At 35.4% G+C, this 19,683-nt stretch overlaps 1 protein-coding gene and 1 long non-coding RNA gene across 3 annotated transcripts in view; one reads left to right on the top strand and one right to left on the bottom strand.

Moving 5' to 3' along the window:
* PRKG2 (protein kinase cGMP-dependent 2) overlaps window positions 1-14,952 on the top strand; it is a 96,426-nt gene extending 81,474 nt beyond the window's left edge. For both annotated transcript variants that reach the window (XM_039845557.1, XM_039845558.1), the window contains 4 exons: window positions 1,901-2,023; window positions 7,508-7,570; window positions 12,662-12,728; window positions 14,209-14,952. In XM_039845557.1, coding sequence (XP_039701491.1) covers window positions 1,901-2,023; window positions 7,508-7,570; window positions 12,662-12,728; window positions 14,209-14,304 — 349 coding nt within the window. In that variant the 3' untranslated portion in view covers window positions 14,305-14,952. The remainder of the gene's footprint in view (window positions 1-1,900; window positions 2,024-7,507; window positions 7,571-12,661; window positions 12,729-14,208) is intronic.
* Window positions 1-19,683, bottom strand: part of LOC120588264 (uncharacterized) — a 75,968-nt gene that overhangs the window by 37,058 nt on the left and 19,227 nt on the right. The gene's annotated exons all lie outside the window — the stretch shown is intronic.

Below are 19,683 nucleotides of genomic sequence, written 5' to 3'. Positions count from 1 at the left end.
AGAGAGAATGTTGCTTAAGGTCTTAAGACACATGGAATTCTGTTTCAAGAATTTGTTTCTAAGAGACACATAATGGTTCTTCTAGGTAACTGGAGAATATACGTTTCAGTCTTTACCAGCTGAGATAAATTGTTACAAGGGATAGGGAAATAAAATGAGGAAATAAGGAATGGGTGGATCCCAATAACTTGGAGTTGCTAAGGTGATTTGAGCTGTCATAAAAAAGTTGGAAAATTGTTTTCAGAGTAGAGCACAAGAAAAATTAATTTTAAATGCCCTGAACTCTAGAGTCAGGGAGTAAATGAAAGTGAGAAAAGAACTAAAGAACAAAACCAAAACAAAATACAATATAGTTATAAATATATAAATGAGTTGAAAATATTATAGCAATGTTTGTTTCCTACCTCATTTTCTTTACAAGTGAAATATAGATTATGGAAAAGTCAGTGCACTGACCTTATTTCAAGTTTATTACCAAGAGTGGGAATTCTTAATATCAAAAGCTCTCAAGTATGATCAAGAAACAGAGTAATAGTTCATGAAAGTCATCTTTAATTTTCAAATATTAAATGACACAATAGAATAGATATTGAAATGTTTTTAAAAGCAAAATATATGCATGAAAATATCTGAATTCAGTGGTCAATTCCCAGTGTTTTCTTACTCATCTTAGCAACGCTTTCCTTCAAATACTCTCTTCACAGGACTGCTCTTTCTCACGTTTCTTTTACTGCATTGGTGGCCCTATCTCAGTCTCCATTGCCGGGTCCTACTCATTATCCTGACCTCTCAATATTGGGCCACTCAATCTTTGATCTCTTTTCCATCTACTCACTCTCTGGGTGATATCATCAAGTTCCATAGTCATAAATACTGTCTGACAACTCCTCAGAATCATACTTCCAACTTCTTCCCCAATGTCAGACTCCTAAATTCAATTGCCTGTTTAACATCTCTGTTTCATGTTCAAAATATAACTCTTGATTCTCTTCCCCATAACCTGCTCTGCACCTCTGCATCCCTTACCCCCACTCCAGTCTTTCTTCTCTTAGTAAATGTTAGCTCCATTCCATGGGTCAAAACACTTGATCATCATTCTTGAATCTACCATACACCACATTCACCTCATTCACCTCATTAGCAAATCCTGTTGGCTTTACTGTCTAAATAGATCCAGAGTCCAGCCACATCTCAACACTTTCACCACTGTCATCCTAGTCCAGGCCTTTCTTCCTCCACCACTATCACTATCACAGTTTATGCTCCATACATTTAAAAAAGCTTACTTTGGCTGCTGTAAATTAGATCATTTAACTCACAACATATTCCCAGGTCATTACCATAGCCTACTAGATCTATGTGGTTTTGCTCATCTCTTACATCTCTCTCTCCTGTTTACTCATTCCAGCAGCAACACTGCCCTCCTTCCTCACTGCTCCAAGAACAAATCATGCTCGTTCCTGACTTATGGCCTTTGTACTTGCTTGAAATCCTCTGACCACAGATAAAGATGTGGTTCATTCACTTCTCTTCATTCATATCTCTGCTTGACTGTCAACTTATGAGAGAGCCTTTTTGTATCCACTCTGTCTAAAAAAAAAAATTACACCTCTCTGTCAATTTCTATCCCCCACTTTATTTTTCATTTTACTGACCACCTGACAAATTACTTGTATGTGTATGTGTGTAATTTCTTAAATGATGTGAAATTAATGAAATGATTTTCTCTCACGTATCCAGATTTGTTATAAAACAACTAATGAGAGAGAGAAGGAGAGGAGGAGGGAAGGGGGAACGGAAAGAGAAGGGGGAGAGGAAGGGAGGAAGCAAGGGAAGGAAGAACTTAGTTGTGAATGTGTCTCAGATGCTGTCCTAGTGTCCTATTTTGTGTTTTCTCTAGCCCACCTTTTTCTGGGGCTGACCAAATGATGACCTACAATTTGATTCTCAAAGGAATTGAAAAAATGGATTTTCCCAGGAAGATAACAAGACGACCTGAAGATTTGATTCGGAGGCTTTGTAGGTGAGAATGACAATTAGAAACTCCTTGTTCTTAGGGAAACTGTGAAGACTGCTTATTTCTGTTTCTACACATTTTAAATTGGGTATATGTTTACATTTTATACTTTTCTATGTAGCTAAGTTATATTTAGAGAAAATTATTTTCCATTTTGCAGTCTATGCTGGGAGTTTGAGCTTGCCTTATGTAACAGAACGACAGTACTTAAAGTATAAAAGAGATCTAAATTTTCAGGTTATCTTCAGGAATCACCTTTATCTGTTATAGAGCAAAACAGAACCACAAACCCTAGCTTAATAAAAGAGTAATTAATTTACAACTTTGTTATTTTGAGAGAAAATCAGTGGTGATGATAAAGTGTTACAATATGCCCTCTTTTAATCATTTTTTTAAAAATAAAAATACTCCTGGCCTTATTTTATTTTATTTTATTATTTTTATTGATATATAATTGACATATAACATTATATTAGTTCCACATGTATAATGCAATGATTCAATATTTGTATACACTACAAAATGATTACCACAATAAGTTTCATTACTATCCAACACCATACAAAGTTACAAAAAAACTTTTTCTTGTGATGAGAACTTTTAAGATTTACTCCCTAGGCATGGTGAGTATAGTTATTTACTATGCTTGCCATCCTGTACATTATGTCACCATGACTGATTTATTTTATCTCTGGAAGTTTAGACCTCTTGACCCTCTTCACCCATTTTGTCCATCCCCATCTCCCTCCCTCCTGGCAACCACTATTCTGTTCTCTGAATCTGTGAGTTTTATTTTGTTTTGTTTGTTCATTTATTGTCTTTTTAGATTCCACATATAAGTGACATTGTATGATATTTGTCTTTGTCTGTCAGACTTATTTTGCTTAACATAATACCCCTGAGATCTATCCATGTTGTCACAAATGGCAAGGTTTCATTATTTTTTTATGGCTCAGTAGTGTTCAATATATATATGTATGTATGTATGTATGTATGTATGTATGTATGTATATATATATATCATCTCTTCTTCTTCCACTCATCCAACGATGAACACTTAGGTATTTCCATAGCTTGGTTATTGTAACTAATGCTGCAATGAACATAGAGTTGTGTATATTTTTTCAAATTACTGTTTTTATTTTCTTCAGATCAATATCCAGAAGTGGAATTGATAGATCATATGGTAGTTCTGTTTTTAATTTTTTAAGGAAACTTCATACTGTTTTCCATCATTGTCGCACAAATTTACATTCCTGCACTAGGGCACAAGGGTTCCCTTTTCTCCACACCCTTGTCAATACTTATTATTTGTTGACTTTTTGATAATAGTCATTCTTACAGTCGTGAGGTGAAATCACATTATGGTTTTGATTTTCATTTTCTTGATGAATAATTATGTTGAACACTTTTCATATACCTCTTAGCCCTCTGTATGTCTTCTTTGGAAAAAAAAACATCTCTTTAGATCCTCTGTCCATTTTTTAATCAGGCTGTTTTGTTTTGTTTGTTTTGCTATTGAGTTGTATGAGTTCTTTATATATTTTGGATATTATGATATTAACCTCTTATTAGATATATGGTTTACAGATTTTTCTCTCATTTCATAGGTTGCCTTTTCATTTTGTTGATGGTTTCTTTTGCTATGCAGAAGTTTTTTAGTTTAACGTAGTCCTATTTATTTAATTTTGCTTTTGTTGCCTTTGCTTTTGGAGTCAGATCCAAAAACTCATCACCAAGACTAATGTCAAGGAGTTTACTGCCTGTTTTCTTTTACGAGTTTTATGATTTCATGCCCTATGTTCAAGTCTTTTATCTGTTTTGAATTAGTTTTTGTATATAGTGAAATATAGTAGTCTAGTTTCGTTCTTTTGCATGTGGCTGTTCAGTTTCCCCAACACCATTCACTGAAGAGACTGACCTTTCTTCACTGTATATTCTTCCCTCCTTTGTCATAAATAAATTGTCCATATATACATGGGTTGATTTCTGGGCTTTCTATTCTGTACCATTGATCTATGTGTCCATTCTTAACCCAATATCATACTGTTTTGATTACTGTAGTGTTGTAATCGAGTTTGAAATTAGGGAGCATGATACCTCCAACTTTGTCCTTCTTTCTCAAGATTGTATTGGCTATTTGGAGTCTCTTGTGGTTCCATACAAATTTTAGGAGTGTTTGTTCTGTTTCTGTGAAAAATGCCATTGAGATTTTGTTGAGGATTAATTAAGTCTGTAGATTGCTTTGCATAATATGGACATTTTAATAATATTAATTTTTCCAATTCATGATCACAGAACATTTATCCATTTATTTGTGTCTTCTTCAGTTTCTTTCATCTATGTCTTATAGTTTTCAATGTGCGGATCTTTCATCACCTTGGTTAAATTTACTCCTAGGGTATTTTATTCTTTTTGATGCAATCGTAAATAGGATTTTCTTAAGTTCTCTTTCTGTTTGTTATTAGTGTATAGAAATGCAAGAGATTTTTTAGTCTCTCTTTCTCTTTAGTCTCTATCGCTCTGATCTTCATGTTGATTTTATGACCTGAAACTTTACTAAATTTGTTTATTAATTCTAACAGTCTTTTTTCATGGAGTCTGTAGGGTTTTCTGTATATAAATCATGTCATCCCCACATAGTGACAGTTTAACTTCTTCCTTTCTAATTTGGAGGTCTTTTATTTCTTTTTCTTGCCTAATTGAAATTAATTCAATTTTCTTGCCTACCTCTGGCTAGTACTTCTAATACTTTGTTGAATGAAAGTGGTGAGAGTGGGCATCTTTATCTTGTTCCTGATGCTAGAGGAAAACTTTCAGCTTTTCAAAAGGAGTATGTTATTATCTGTGGGCTCGTCATATATGGCCTTTATTGTGTTAAGGTACATTCCCTCTATACCAACTTCTTTTGAGAATTTTTATCATAAATAGGTATCAAATTTTGTCAAATGCCTTTTCTGCATCTGTTGAGATGATCATATAATTTTTATCCTTCATTTTGTTAACGTGGCATTTCATGTTGATTGATTTACATGCATTGAACCATCCTTGCATCACGGGAATAAATTCCACCTAATCATGGTGTATAATCCTTTTACTATATTGTAGAATTTGGTTTGCTAATATTTTTTGAGTATTTTTGCATCTATGTTCATCAGGGATATTGGCCTGTAATTTGTATGTGTGTGTCCTTGTCTGGTTTTGGTATCAGGGTAGTGCTGGCCTCATAAAATGAGGAGACTAGGTATTAAATTTCTAAACATTCAGTAGAATTCACCTGTGAAGCCATCTCCTTGGATGTGTTTTTTGGGAGGTTTTTGATTACTGACTCAATCTCCTCACTAATCATCAGTTTATTCAGATTTTTTTTTTCACAATTCAGTCTTGGAAGATTATACGTTTTTAGAATTTATCTATTTCTTCTAGGTTATCCGGTTTGTTGGCATATAATTGTTCATAGTAGTCTTAAGATCTTTTGCATTTCTGTGGTATCAGCTGTAACTTCTCTTTCATTTCTGAGTTTATTTATTTGAACCCTCTCTTTTTTTTTCTTGATGAGTCTACATAAAGATTTGTCAGTTTCATTCATCTTTTCATAGCACCAGTGCTTAGCTTCATTGATCTTTTCTATTGTCTTTTTAGTCTCTATTTCATCTATTTTTGCTCTGATCTTTATTGTTTTCTTCTTTCTACTAACTTTGGGCTTTGCTCGTCTTTCGATAGTTCCTTTAGGTGTAACGTTAGATTGTTTATTTGGGATTTTTCTTGTTTCTTGAGGTAGGCCTGTATCGCTATGCACTTCCCTCTTAGAACTCCTTTTGCTGCATCCTGTAGATTTTGGTAAGTTGTATTTCCATTGTAATTTTTCTACTTTAATTTCTTTATTGACCTATTGGTTGTTCAGCAGTGTGTTGTTTATCTCCACATATTTGTGATTTTTTCCATTTTTCTCGTACTCGATTTCTAGTTTCATTCCATCAAGGTCAGAAAAGATGCTTGATATGATTTCAGTCTTCTCTAAATTTGCTGACACTAGTTTTGTGGCCTAGCATATGATCTAGCTTTGAGAATGTTCCATGTGCACTTGACAAGAATATGTATTCTGCTGCTTATTGATGGATTTTCTGGATATATCTGTTAAATCTATCTGGTCTAATGTGTCCCTTGTGTGGACTGCATGTGCTCACTGGCTTAAGCAAGGAATTAGAAGAGTGTGGGGCCAGGATGCACCTGCTGGCTTTTGTAGGCCCTTGGGAAAATGCAGAGCTATGGTGCACCCAATGGCTTTTGTGGGGCTACAGGAGAACACTGAGACAGAATGTGCTCACTGACACTAATGAGGTAGAGGAAGAGTGCCAAAATGGTACCTGCCAGCACCTCTATCCCCACAGAGAATCCCAACAGGCCCCTGCGTCTCTGGCAGACACTTTAAGATTAGCAAATGTATCTTCTTCATATATAGTCTAGGCACTTTTCAAACTGCTACTTTTGTACTGGTCCTCTGTATGAGCAAGTCTGTGAGCCAGCCCTTAACAGAAACATCTCAGTTCCTTATAGGCCTTTGGATCTCCTAAACGTGAGCCATATTGTTTTTCAAAGCCAGACATTTGGGGGCCTCATCTCTCCATTACAAGTTCCAAGGGTTGACACCCCTGATGTGGAGCATGAATCCCTTGCTTTTCAGGGAGAAGATTCAGATCGTGAGGTCGCTCCTGATTGTGGGTTGCCACACGGGGTGGTGCGGGGGATGTTCGGGAGACTTCATCTCTGCCTCTCCTACCCACCTCACTGTGGCCATTTCACCATTTGTTGTGAGAGAGCTGTTCAGACTGTTTTCAGGTCTTTCAGAGGGAATAGTTCCACATGTAGTTGCAGATTCAGTGTATTCATGGGAAGAGGTGAGTTCAGGTTCTTCCTGAACCATCTTGGACTACGTCCCTGGCCTTATTTTAAATTATTCCAAATTTCTATTTACCATTGAAAATACTTTTGGAGAACAGAAGAGTTATAGAATTTTGTTTGAACTTCACTTTGTCGCTATTTTTTTGCACATTTGAACTCTTGTTTCAAGCATTAAATTTTAGTAAATTTAGAACATGAAACCTAGCTGTGGGTTGCCAACGGAAATTTCTACATGCTTCTAAGATTCCAGCTGAGATGTAAATGACTTTCTAAAGCTTTTCCAGCAGAGTTTGTAAGATAGTACCCTCCTGTTCTTTTAAGCATTTGTTTCTAGCTCATTTAAAGCACTAAGAAATACAGATATAAATATAAATATGGATATAGTTACATTATATAGATACATTTCTAATTCTAATTTGACCGTGGCTCCTCTAGAGAGGGGCATGTGTTTTTTATCTCCCTCTACTCAGATGCCTAGTCTATGAATATTGTTGAATAAGTGAATCAATAAAGAAATGTTAAATTTTAACTTAAAATTCATTCAAACATAATAAATATAAACCATCTTTTAAAAAATTATTATTTTAGGCAAAATCCAACAGAAAGGCTGGGAAATCTGAAGAATGGAATCAATGACATTAAGAAACACAGGTACAGTTACTTCTTTGCCCAGAAAAATATGGAAATTAATAGAAAACTGGCAATGTTGAAGCATCTTTCAGTAGGCCACAGGGTTCTTTTACGTACTGTCAGTTTTGCCTTTTTGGTACTTTATAATTTGTGTTTTACTACGAGTTTCAAAAATCAGTCTAAAAATTATTTCTCTAATGCTGAAAATTCCTATCACGAATGGATAAAATTTACAAGTTATAAAATCATATATTCAAGTTATAGCAACTTAGTTTTTATCCACTATTGTTTATTATTATTTTAAAATATCAACTTGGAGTCTATAAATGAATTAAGTTCTAATTATGAGATTTGATTTTTTAAAAAGTAGAATATAGTTGTGATTGTCGATAGTCAAGAGAATGGGTCAGCTAAATTGCTATTAAATAGTATTCTATTTCAATTTTAATATTATACATTTATTTTAAATATGATTTTCCTTTGACTAGCTCTTCAAATTCTGAAGCTTCATGTTGTATTTTACTTTTTAGGTAAAGTACATTGATTTTCAGAAAATCTCAATGTTTTCTTATACAGTCATCTAACGTGAACATTATCAATTTTGTGAATTTCTAAATCTGTCCTTCAGACCCATATATAACTTCCGTAAGATAGCCTCTCTAAATTGGTTACATACGTGGAAGTTCAAATCTTTGAGATTTTTTTCAAATCAATGCCTAGCTAAATTCTGTAATCCTCAAGATGTTTTAATTTTGCTTGTGATTTATGGATATAAAATATCACCTATTGATAGTACAAAAAATAAATTTGAGAATTTTATTATTGAAAACCTTTGAGCACTGGTATGTTCACTTTCTGAAATCAAAATAGCTCTTAATAGTACATTCCCCTCTGAATATTTTAACTGAAGAATTAAGGGCACATCAACACAGTTTGAAAATAAAGGGAGAGATGCTGCTGAATAGAAACACTATTCATTTTTCTTAACAGTAGTGGTACAGCTGCCAACCCTGCTCTATCTATTCATGAACTTTCTTGAAATAGAGCCATGTATTCAACATTGTAAATTCTGAGGGCTCTGCCTTGAGGGTGTCTCAGGGAAGAAGAGAGAAAGGGAAGGAGCGAGGGAGAGGGAGCGGGAAGGAGACACATCTGTGGATTTTATAGACATCAAAATGTTGAGTATTTTATTGTTTTTATCATCCTTTGGATTGCCTTCAGTGTTGAGTTCATTATTTGTCTTAGATTCCAATTTATCTTTCTTCTTATCAGCTGTTATCACAATTTCTTATCTCATTATAACATGACATATAAACATACTACTCATGTTGAACAAACAAGTGTCCTGTCAGTTAAAATCATTCTTTCAAAATATTTTCCTGCTTTCTCTCATTACAGAAGTATTTTCATGTTTTGCTTTGGAGTAGTTTGGAAATAGAGGTGATATAATTGTTAATGGGCTCTAGTTTTATCTTTTACTTCTTATTTACCTGAGTCTCATTTCAATGTAACTGTCAAATTGTGATTGAATGCACATGCAAATTGATGCCAGAGAATTTTCTCACCACATCATGGTAATGAAGAATTTTGAATTTTCTTCCCTGTAGAGATTAATTTGCTTACTTTTCTAACAAGCAGGGTGTTAGTTGCAGCATCAGTGTAGAGCCTGAGTACAGGGTGCGGGATAGAGTTCACTAGTACAGTGTGCCTGATTTGCACAGTGCCTTCCGGTGAGCCAAGAGGGCTCAAAACATCATTTCATCCTATTTTCAGAGGTTTTTTTTTTAAGATATAAAGCTAGGGTAGGGTGGCCTAAAAAATAGATCTCTCTCTGCCTTCAACTAGGAATATTCTAAAACCTTTCGCAACTCCCTAAAGGATGTAGCTTCTCTATCCACTATATTCTTGGAATTAAAAAAATATATATATTTCTAAAATTTACCATCAGATTTTCCCACTCTTTTCTAAGGTAAAACTTATTCCCCCTCCCCCCCCCCTTAAAGAACTATTCACTTTAACTTTATTTTTAAAAAACAATACAAAGTTAAACATGGCATATTATATGTTTGCCCATTCTGTGTTAAATCTTCTTTTCTAATAATAGAGTTCTTCTCTTCTCTATTTATGAGCTAGTTTATAAACTAGGCACCAATTATGTCTCCCAACACCTCTCTGAAAAAAGCGATAACATGCTTGGAGGGTACAATTAAATCTTTCTGGCTAGGTAGAGGAATAATTTATTTCGAGTGTCTTTGCATTACCTTTAATATTTCTAGTCTCTAAAATTACTTTTAAGAATAGCTTCTACAAGTCTTCTAAATATGAAGAAGCAATTTATGTGCTGTTGCTGCTAATATTTCTTTGGTGAATATTTTTCACATATGAGTGCATACTGGCACTTGCGTTACTTAAAATGTAGTTAGTGTCAAAAGGCCAAGTGTTAAGTGAATAGCCACTTGTGTGAAGTAAACATTGCCATAAGTCAAATTGTAACAAGCAAGAAATGCATAGGCTCTTTGGTTCAGTAGAGTAACAGTAATAAGTTTCATTAATATTTATGGAGAAGCTTCTGGGTAGAGAGCATTGTAAGATATGTTAAAAGGAATTGTGGCAGTGTTTGGTATCAAAATGATCCACATGTTGTAGTCGCCAGCCCCCGATAGACCACGGACCACTAGAAATCAGTGAGTTATAGGAAACACACTCTTTATTCAGCCAGCTGGGTCTGCCAGGTGTACACAGACCCCAAATTAAGCAGCTCTGAAATGCAGAGGTACAGGGTTTTTAAGCCCTAAATCCCATTCCTCATTCTGTCTGAACACAAAAGTCTATTTTTCTTCTATTTGTTAACTGTCAACCCACAGGTCGGTTGTGCTAGTGGAGGGTACAGAAACAGAAAACTTATTGTTAGAATGTTATGTTCCCATGGGTGATAGCCTATGTTCTCATAGGCGATAGCCTATGTTCCCATGGGCGATAGCCAAGCAATAATTTTCAGCCAGCACACACAGAACTGTGTACCTAGAAATACCTAAAAATGGAGCATCAGTGGTTTTGTAGCAATGGCAGGGAAGCCCTACAGCTGGGGTTGCTGTCCAATTCCCACTCTTCAACTAGAGTCTCAGCAGCTTATACCAAAATGGCACTTTGGGTTAAGAATGGCACTCGAATGTACTAGAACCTGCCCTCTCTATTATTCATACTCCTTCTCTTGCTAACTTAAACTTGGAATGAGAAATCCAGTCAAGGACTGAATCAAAAACAACTCCAGGATGAGAGAGATTGAGAAGGGTAGAAGAGGAATGTGACAGCCTTCTAAAATCTCCCTGCCTTCAGTCTCACACACCCTTCCTACCTACTCACATACCCATCCTATCTACTCACATACCCATCCTGGGGCCTTAGGGCCATTCTCCACATAGAACTTTCTAATGGCTTCCCATTATGCATAAAATCCTGATTCCTTACTGTGTCCTACAAGGCCCTACATGATCTGACCTCTGGCCATTTCTCAATCTTTTTTTTTTTTTTTTTTTTTTTGTCTCTGCACATTCAAGGGTGGTGATGGAAAGGGTGTTTTGTAAGGTCTTATGGCATATAATAAAAGCATGGTAAAAACTTTGCCTTTTATACTGAGTGAAATGGAAGCATTGGAGAATTTTGAACAAAAGAATGGTGAGACCTTATTTATGTTTTAAATGATCACTCTTGATGCTGGATTGTTTGCCAGGGACAAAAGCAGGAGGGCCCATTAAGAGATTATTGTAATAATACAGGCAAGGAATACTAGTGGTTTGGCCTGTGCAGGTAGAGTGAAGGTGTTGAGAATTTGTCATATTTTGAAGGTAACACTGACAAGATTTGCTAATGGATATGGACTGAGGTAGGGTGCGAGAGAAAGGATAACTTCAAGGTTTTTGGTTTGAGCAATTGGAAGAGTTGAGGCAAGTTTGTTGGGGAAGATTTGGCACTCCAATGTGGACCTGATACATGCTAGATGCCTAGTGGACATCCATTTGGAAGATGAGGAATACCAGTTGTAGCTGTTAGCCGTAAGGCAATGGGGAAGTCTTGGTTGGAAATAGAAATCTGGGAGTAATCAGAATATAAATGCCATTAAAAACCACAAGACTGAATGAGATTACCTAGGAAGTGAGAGTATTGTAAAAAGAAGAGGTCTAAGGCCTGAGCCCTGGAGCACACCGACTTCCTATGGAAATAGCAATGGAAAATGAGGGAAAGCAACCAAGGAGGTAGGAAGAAAGCCAAGGCTATTGCCAAGTGAAGCAAAGTGAAAAGGGTTTCAGCAAGTATAACTGGTGAAAAGTGGAAAATGCTACTAATAGGTTAAATAAGATGAAAACTGAGAACTGACATGATTCAATTAAGTAGAGAGGGTGAACCTGATTGTAGTGTGGTCAGGAGAAAATGGGTAAATAGAGTGATTAAATAACTCTTTCAAAGAGTTTTTATCCAATGGGAAGAGAGAAATGGAATGAGAGTTGGAAGGGAGCTCAGGTCAAAGGAGGGTGTTTTGTGGTTGGAAGAAATGAAATGTTTCCATACTGATGAGAATAATTGATGCTGAAGATTCGCGTGAGAGGAGAGTCAGGAGCATGACTTTAGAGAAGAGTCTGTGAGATCATATACACAGTAGAAGAGATGACCATGGTATAGGAGAAAAGGGAACACACGGTTGTGGGTAGGTAGGCAGGTATGCTGGTGGAAGATTGTGGAAGTTCTCTTTTTTGCTTCAGTTTCCTCAGTGAAAAGGGAAGCCAGGTCATCACTTAGGAGTGAGAATGGGGAGAAGGTTCTGGACATTTGAAGAGAGAAGACAAATTATGAATTGTGAATCTAAGGGAGTGTGACGATGAGTGGAACAATAGGAAAATCTAAACTGATTACTGGACAGCAGCAAGTGCCCCTTGACGTTAGTGGGCATTGATTTAATGTGAGACCAGACAACCAGCATGGTCTAGGATTTTCCTCCTACTACCTATAGCTGCACTGTTGCAGGCAGGGAGCAGGCAATGAAATGCATTGACAGATAGCTTGACATGCTAATCATTTTCAGGCAAGTAATATCTCTGTACCTTTCTCATTTCTCAGGTGGCTAAATGGTTTTAATTGGGAGGGACTGAAAGCACGGAACCTTCCATCACCTTTACGAAGAGAGGTATGGTCCCTACTATATTACTTTCATGATTATTTTGTAGGTAGTTGTTTTTGTAAACAGATTTTAGAGGTGTGTGTATGTAACAAATATAAGATTTTTTAAAATAGTTTTTTAAAAATTAAGTTAAAATATAACAGTTGTGATTATAGGGACTAAATATTGTTACCTACTTGATGAGCATTAGCTCAGCTCTCAGAAATCAATTACATATAAATCTAAGTCCTCAAGTTGTCAATTTTAGTTAGGCTGACAGATAGCTCTAGAAATATGGTATGAATCATATAAGTAATTTGAAATTTATAGGAGCCACAGTAAAAAAGGTAAAAAGAAATAGATGAAATCAGTTTTAATACCAAAATATTATCACTTCAACATGTAATCAACATAAAATATTAATGAGATTTTACAGTTATTTTTTCATACTGTTTGCAATTCCAAGTGGATTGTACACTTTCCGCACATATCAGTTTGGACCAGCTACATTTCGAGCGCTCAGTCACCACATGTAGCTGGTTGGATAGCATAACTTTATAGAAAGCAGAACATCTGTTAACCTGGAAGAAGAATGACTCAGGAATGACCTAGGTCAACGCCCTACAAACTTTATGCTGTGTTCTCTCTAGAGGAATTTTGAAGATCTGTGTCTCTCTTTGTACATTTTTAGATTGACATCTGCATTTTTTTCATCATACCTTTAAATCATTATGGAGAATATAATTTCTAGTATGTTATAAATATTGAAATTTTACAGTAAAACACTACTGTTACTTCTCTCTTTTAAATATATCCAATGTAATCTAAATACACCTGAGATTTCATATGAATCAACCATTAAAAAATTCAGAAATGTTACATCATTTCTTTTTCTCTCTGAATTCACATTTCCATGTTTCCATTCCATTTTCCCTATAAAATGTCATCCTAATGCAAAATATTTTTATGCTTGGAAAGTTTTACTTGATCATTCTTTAAGTGACTTTCAATTATAATTTTATAAATTTTAAAATTCCTGTGACAACAGAAATTTTTGTGATGACACAAATAATTCTTCTGGACTCATTATAATTATAACTACATTTTTTATCACATGCAGTATCAAACAACATAAATATATTACAGAATTTTTAAGTAATTATTAAACAATACTTTTATAAGGAAATTATTTAATATATCTGTAGATAAATGTTATTTATTTAAATGTTATTTAAAATAATCATTTCTGTCACTTTTTTCTTTTGGAAGTAACTTCCAGGCTCTGTAGCTTCTGTTGAATGTAATCAGATTCATTTGGTCTGAAGGGGAGATTTCATGAGGCTGAGAGAGTGACTTAAAAATGATAATTGGTCATCTTTTCCTTATATGTAACTTACCAGTGGTTGTAGTATAAAATCCACATTCAGCTATAGAAAGTATCACCCATACGTAACAGCATGCTTAGTCAATATCATCCTCACCTTTGCTTTAATCTTTTCTCTATTAGCTCAAAGGACCCACAGATCACAGCTACTTTGACAAATATCCTCCTGAAAAGGGAGTGCCTCCAGATGAGCTGTCAGGCTGGGATAAAGACTTCTGACAGGGAAAAAAAAGGAAAAAAAAGATTACTGCCCATCTACTACAGAAGAGGACTATGAGCACCAATAATTCAACATTGATTATTTCTCTCTTTGAGAGTATTATGATATCTTTTGGAAGACCATTAGAGAAAAGAAATCCCTGCCCATGAGCTGGGGTGGATGGTAGTGGATGCGGAGGTGGTTCTGAATTATAATGTCTTATTTAGATGCTGTGAATTACTCATATCTTCTATTCTTTACTTTTCTTAAATGTTGAAGGCTATTCTCTCCACAGTCAGATCAGTTTTGTTGCAGAAGCATAGTTTTCTCTGAAATCTATTGCTCCATCCTAATTATACTAATCTCCTTTGCGTCTTAATAAGGTTTAAAAAGTGTCCTGCCCCTGAGCAACTAAGTCATGCAAAGAGTATGAAGAACAAGGGTGAATTTTGGAAGATTTCTCTGCTTATTACAACTCCATGTAAGCATTATAGCATCTTAAAATAGTGGTTTGCAGAAATCTTGGTAGTCAATAGAGGCTCTTCACTTTTACTTGCATTCAAGCTAGAAATGTATTAATGTATTTCTGATATTAGTCTGGGGACAGACAAGTTTGAGTATTTATTCAGTGGTACTGCTCCCTAAAATAAATAAGTTAATTAATCCAACCAGGTAATTTTATTCTATTGGGGAACTTAGAAAAAAATAAGCAAAGCAAATATATTTTTTTAATCTCCTATGACCAGCTGTGATACCTCAGAGACTTTCCAAAGCCTTGATCAAGGTGGTTATAATGTGTGGTTAAGTGATGGGCTTTTGGAAAGGTTTTGTCTTATACACTAAATATTTTCACAATCCAAGTAGAAAACATGCAGAAGCAAAATTGTGAAGTCTTCCCCTTCCCATTAAATGTGGAGGAGAATAAAATCTGATGGTAAGTTGCTGACTCTTTGAAACCCTGTGGTATTTTGGCCAATTCTATGATTGTTATTATTAATAAACCAAGAGTATAGAATAACCACGGTTAATTTTTAATGAAGGTCCCGTTGGTGAACGCTGATGCATTGTCATTACTGCTCCATTAATAGCTCCTTTAAAAGACATCTGAATCACGGATATGTCTATAATTTTAGATTGTTAAGGCAGGTAAGCTGCTGGAGAAGTGTTGAGACTTTAGAAGTAAAAGTGTCATCCAGCATCTGCCCTCCTGCCATCTTCCAAATAATGAAAAGAATAGTTTCAATAGCATTGAATTCCAGAGCCTAAGAACTTTACTGGTAAATGTTTTATGTATCAACCAGGATTGCTTCCTAACTCTCCGTCTAAAATGGATGGGAAACAGACTTTCTTTGTATCTTTTTGATCTGGCAAAGTAAAAATACTGTCTAGGTAGCAAATTATTCAAGATTCTGTTTATATTTTTATATGTTAAAGTTCTATGGGAATAGCAGCCTCTACCCACACCCCACCCATATTTTCTGAATTCAAAGAAAGTGTGCTTCTTGGAGAGTTAAACCAGATAAGATAGGCCCAACTCAAGAAGGTGTATCTTTAACAAATTAAATTTCCACATCTAGAATCCTTTTGCTGAACCAAAGAATTTTTGTTTCCTGGAGTGGTATTTTTAAAGATCATGTATTGTACATAGAAAAAAAAACATTTTTAATAGGATTGAGATAATCTGCTTAATGAATTTCTAAGATTTTTAAAAGATTTTTATTTGCATTTGGTTTGTAAGCACTGTATGTTTTTCCATGTATATATTTTTAAATTACCCACCTTAATGTAGGAAATTTATGTATTGGGTGGATATTAGAACTGTACAGTTATAATCACAATGATATTCTCAAAGGAGATCAAGAGTTGTAGTTCAAGAAAGATCTACATATATACAAATAAAAACCAACTTAGTTTACTACAGGTATTTTGCCTGTGATTGGGCATATCAATATGGAATATCTATATGTGATTTTATTGTGTTTCTTTAGAGTGCTTTAGAGCAATGAAGAAATGAGAGATTGAACCATCAATAATCCCAATTCCACAATTTCCTAGCTGGGTGACCTGGGGAAAATGACTTCACTTCTTTGTGTACTAGATTTCTCACTTATAGAAAAAGGCACGGTAAAGTAATACCTACTTTAGAGACCTGTTTCGGGGATTAAATAAGATCTCTAAAAACTCATTTGCTAATATCTGTGAAATAACCAGTGCTACATAGATGGAAGCTACTGTTACTTATCTCTATTAGAATTAAAAGGGCCTTAATAATTGTTTAGTCCTGAACCTTATGTATCATTTTAAATCATGAAGTAAAGATAGTTGATCAAACTCTAGTGCCTAAGATGAAGAGTTAAACCTAAATTACTAAATTTTAATTTTTTAAATGAATTATGGATATATATTTCTTTTTTTCCTTAGGAGATATAGAAAATTATCCCTTTATATACAAACTCATCATATTCCTAATCATTAAATCATTCATAATCTTTCTTTTCTAGGTGCAAAGTTAACTTTTCATTCTTGAGCCTCTTCTCTGTGGGGCCGGCTTTTTATAATTGTAGTTCTTAATCTCTTCTCTAAATTTAAAATGTCTTGAGGGAGGAGAATATAGTGATGAAAAGTAAGAGATTTGGAATAAAAAAAAATCTGAGTTTGAATTCTAGCTTTGTTCAGATTTGTGTGACCTTGAACAACAAACCACATACAGATTCATCTGTAACTTGGAGATATACATGGAAACATTGGCCAATATATTATTACTTGTAGGTCATTGAAAATAATCATTTGGAAATAAATATACACATGTTTCTTGGCATAATAATAAATCCTTGCTCTTTATTGACAGGCATTGTACTAGGAGTATTTACATCTATTATCCAATTTGCATAAGCTTCTAAAATAATTATAGACATACTGACTGATGACTGCTCTCAAAGCTATGTATGAATTTCACTCACAACTTAACTGTGATGATTTTACATGGCTAGTCCTAGTTACTACAACTATGTAACGAAGTACCCTACAACTTAGTTGCTTAAAATAATCTTCTAGATCCAGGAACTTGCCATCTAAATCCACTCAGAAATGGATGAGGCTCCTCAGGTGTAGTTCCTTGGATACATTTTTTTTAGGTCTAAAAGCCTGTGAACTAAGTAAATCAGTCATCTATCCACGGGCTCACAACATTCAACAGGGAAACGATCAGAGGATAAACACAACAGATTCTGTCAGTCAATGAGGAGGAAGATGAGAAACACAAAGCATTCACTAGTACATAGAATTCTGAAATTTGATCTGGCACATGTTACCACATTTTTTGTTTATGGCTCAGTCCTTCTCCCTGTGAGTTATTCTCCATAACTGTTGACTCCATCTTTTAGGTCCTTGGTTCTGCTTTCTGAGCCACGATTCCTTTTCTATAAGATATGGCTGGTATTCGTAACTGAGTAGACTTCTTAGCCTGTTTCCTGCCTGTAAACATTTAGTGATAGTGGTGACTCTTTTCAATTTGTCTATTTCTAACTCTATTCCAAGCCGACACATTTTTTTTAAAACAACTTTATTTCTTCTGTATGATTTTATGATTCCCTCCATCAGACGAAAGCTATACTCGCAAATATTTTCTGTAAAAATGCTGTGAGAAAAACAATTCCTAAGAGTTCTGTTTTTTAAAAGACGGGGTTTGCACAACACATTTAAGATGCTGAGAAGTCCTTTTATCTGTTTAAAACAGCACAGTAGGCAGCTTCAAAGATGGCTTCCAATGATTCCTGCTTATGATATTCATGCCCTTTTATAATCCACTCTTCTTCAGTGCTGACTGAACTTCTTGACTTCCTTCTAACAAATAGGTTATAATAAAAATGATGGGATGCCATTTCTGAGATTAGGTTACAAAGTGACTCTGCTGTCTGTCCTGCTCATTCTCTCTTGCCGTCTCATTTGCCTGCTCTGATGGAAGCCAGCCGCCATGATATGACTTCTCCCTCAAGAGGCCCATGTTGCAAATAACTACGGGAGCCTCTGGCCAACAGCCAGTGAGGAAATGAGGCCCTCAATCCCATAACCCATGATGAGCAGAATCCTGCCAACAATCACAGGAGGGAGCTTGGAAGGAGATCCTCCACCAGTTGGGCCTCCAGATGAGACTGTATCCCTGGCCAACACCTTGACTGCAGCCTAGTGAGAGGCCATGAGCCAGAGGAGCCAGATAAACAGCTCCCAAGTTCCTGACTCACAGAAACTGTGAGATAAGAAATATTTACTGTATTAAACTACTAAGTCAGGAAGGAAAAATGGACATGAAGTAGAGGAAGCAAGACCAAAGTAGACACAAGAGGACAAACTGGATGGAATTCTTGAGAGAAAATGGAATTTGCAATGACAAACCAGAACCCATGAGGACAAACTGGAACCTGAGTCTGCCTTTCGTGGTTTCAACCTTGGTCAGATGGGTGGCTTGCAGAATAAACAGGCCCCTTTCACTATTCCTAGCTTGGGATTTACAGATGCAGAAGGAGCAATCTGGCTGGAGCTGGGGAAACCACAGATGTGGCTGCTGCCCTTCACCAAGAAGGTGAGCCAGCAGATCGGCAACAATATGCATGAACTGCAACAGTGCTTGATCTTGTACTGACCTCCAGTGTATAAATATGGCTGTTATTCACTTTTGTACATCAGGTCTCATGCAAATTTCTCTTGCTGCAAAGCTGAACTCAGAACCATAGAGAGAAGAGAATTCTGGCAGGTTTATTTTTGGCTTAGCTAAATTATCACAGTACAAAGTCACTCAGTTTCAAACCTAGTAAAATACATAATATAAAATTATTCTTATACAATTTATTTAGTTTTAATTTTTAAGTAATGAGATTTGCTTCCTCTCTTTCTACCCAATATTTATCAAACTGTACACAGAGCACAGGCCATATGATTCAGTTGAAAGCAGCCTAACAATTTGTGCCAGGTGATTTACAGAAAAGCTCTAAATTGAATTAGAACTGGAACATTTTCAGTTTTGGAAGCTATAAAACCAAGATATTTTTGTTTAATTGTTGGTTACTAAATTAGAAATGGTATAATGAAAAGTAACATGAAATTTGTTTTGATAAGTATAAACTTCCTCAGTGAGAGAAAAACAAATAGACATGCAAAAAAAAAAAAGGCAGGAAGAAAATATGAAGTGATAAAAAGGGAACACAAGCAAAGCATCAGTCCTGGAAACTAAGTAGAGCAACGGGCTCACTCTCGAGGGAGATGGGAGAAAGCCAAGTGTCACACTAGAACACAAGCTGACTGTAAGTCATCTACACAGTCCTGCTATTTAAGATTTTGGAAGATGCTCCGATTGCTAAATGGATTACAAAATGTAAGATCTGGAAAGTTGCCCTCTCCTATAT

This window comes from Pteropus medius, unplaced genomic scaffold (genome assembly GCF_902729225.1).
Source record: "Pteropus medius unplaced genomic scaffold, Ma_sr-lr_union100, whole genome shotgun sequence".
Taxonomy (NCBI): Eukaryota; Metazoa; Chordata; class Mammalia; order Chiroptera; family Pteropodidae; genus Pteropus; species Pteropus medius.
Note: the sequence above shows the minus strand (reverse complement) of the source record. Positions and strands in the feature narration are given on the sequence as shown.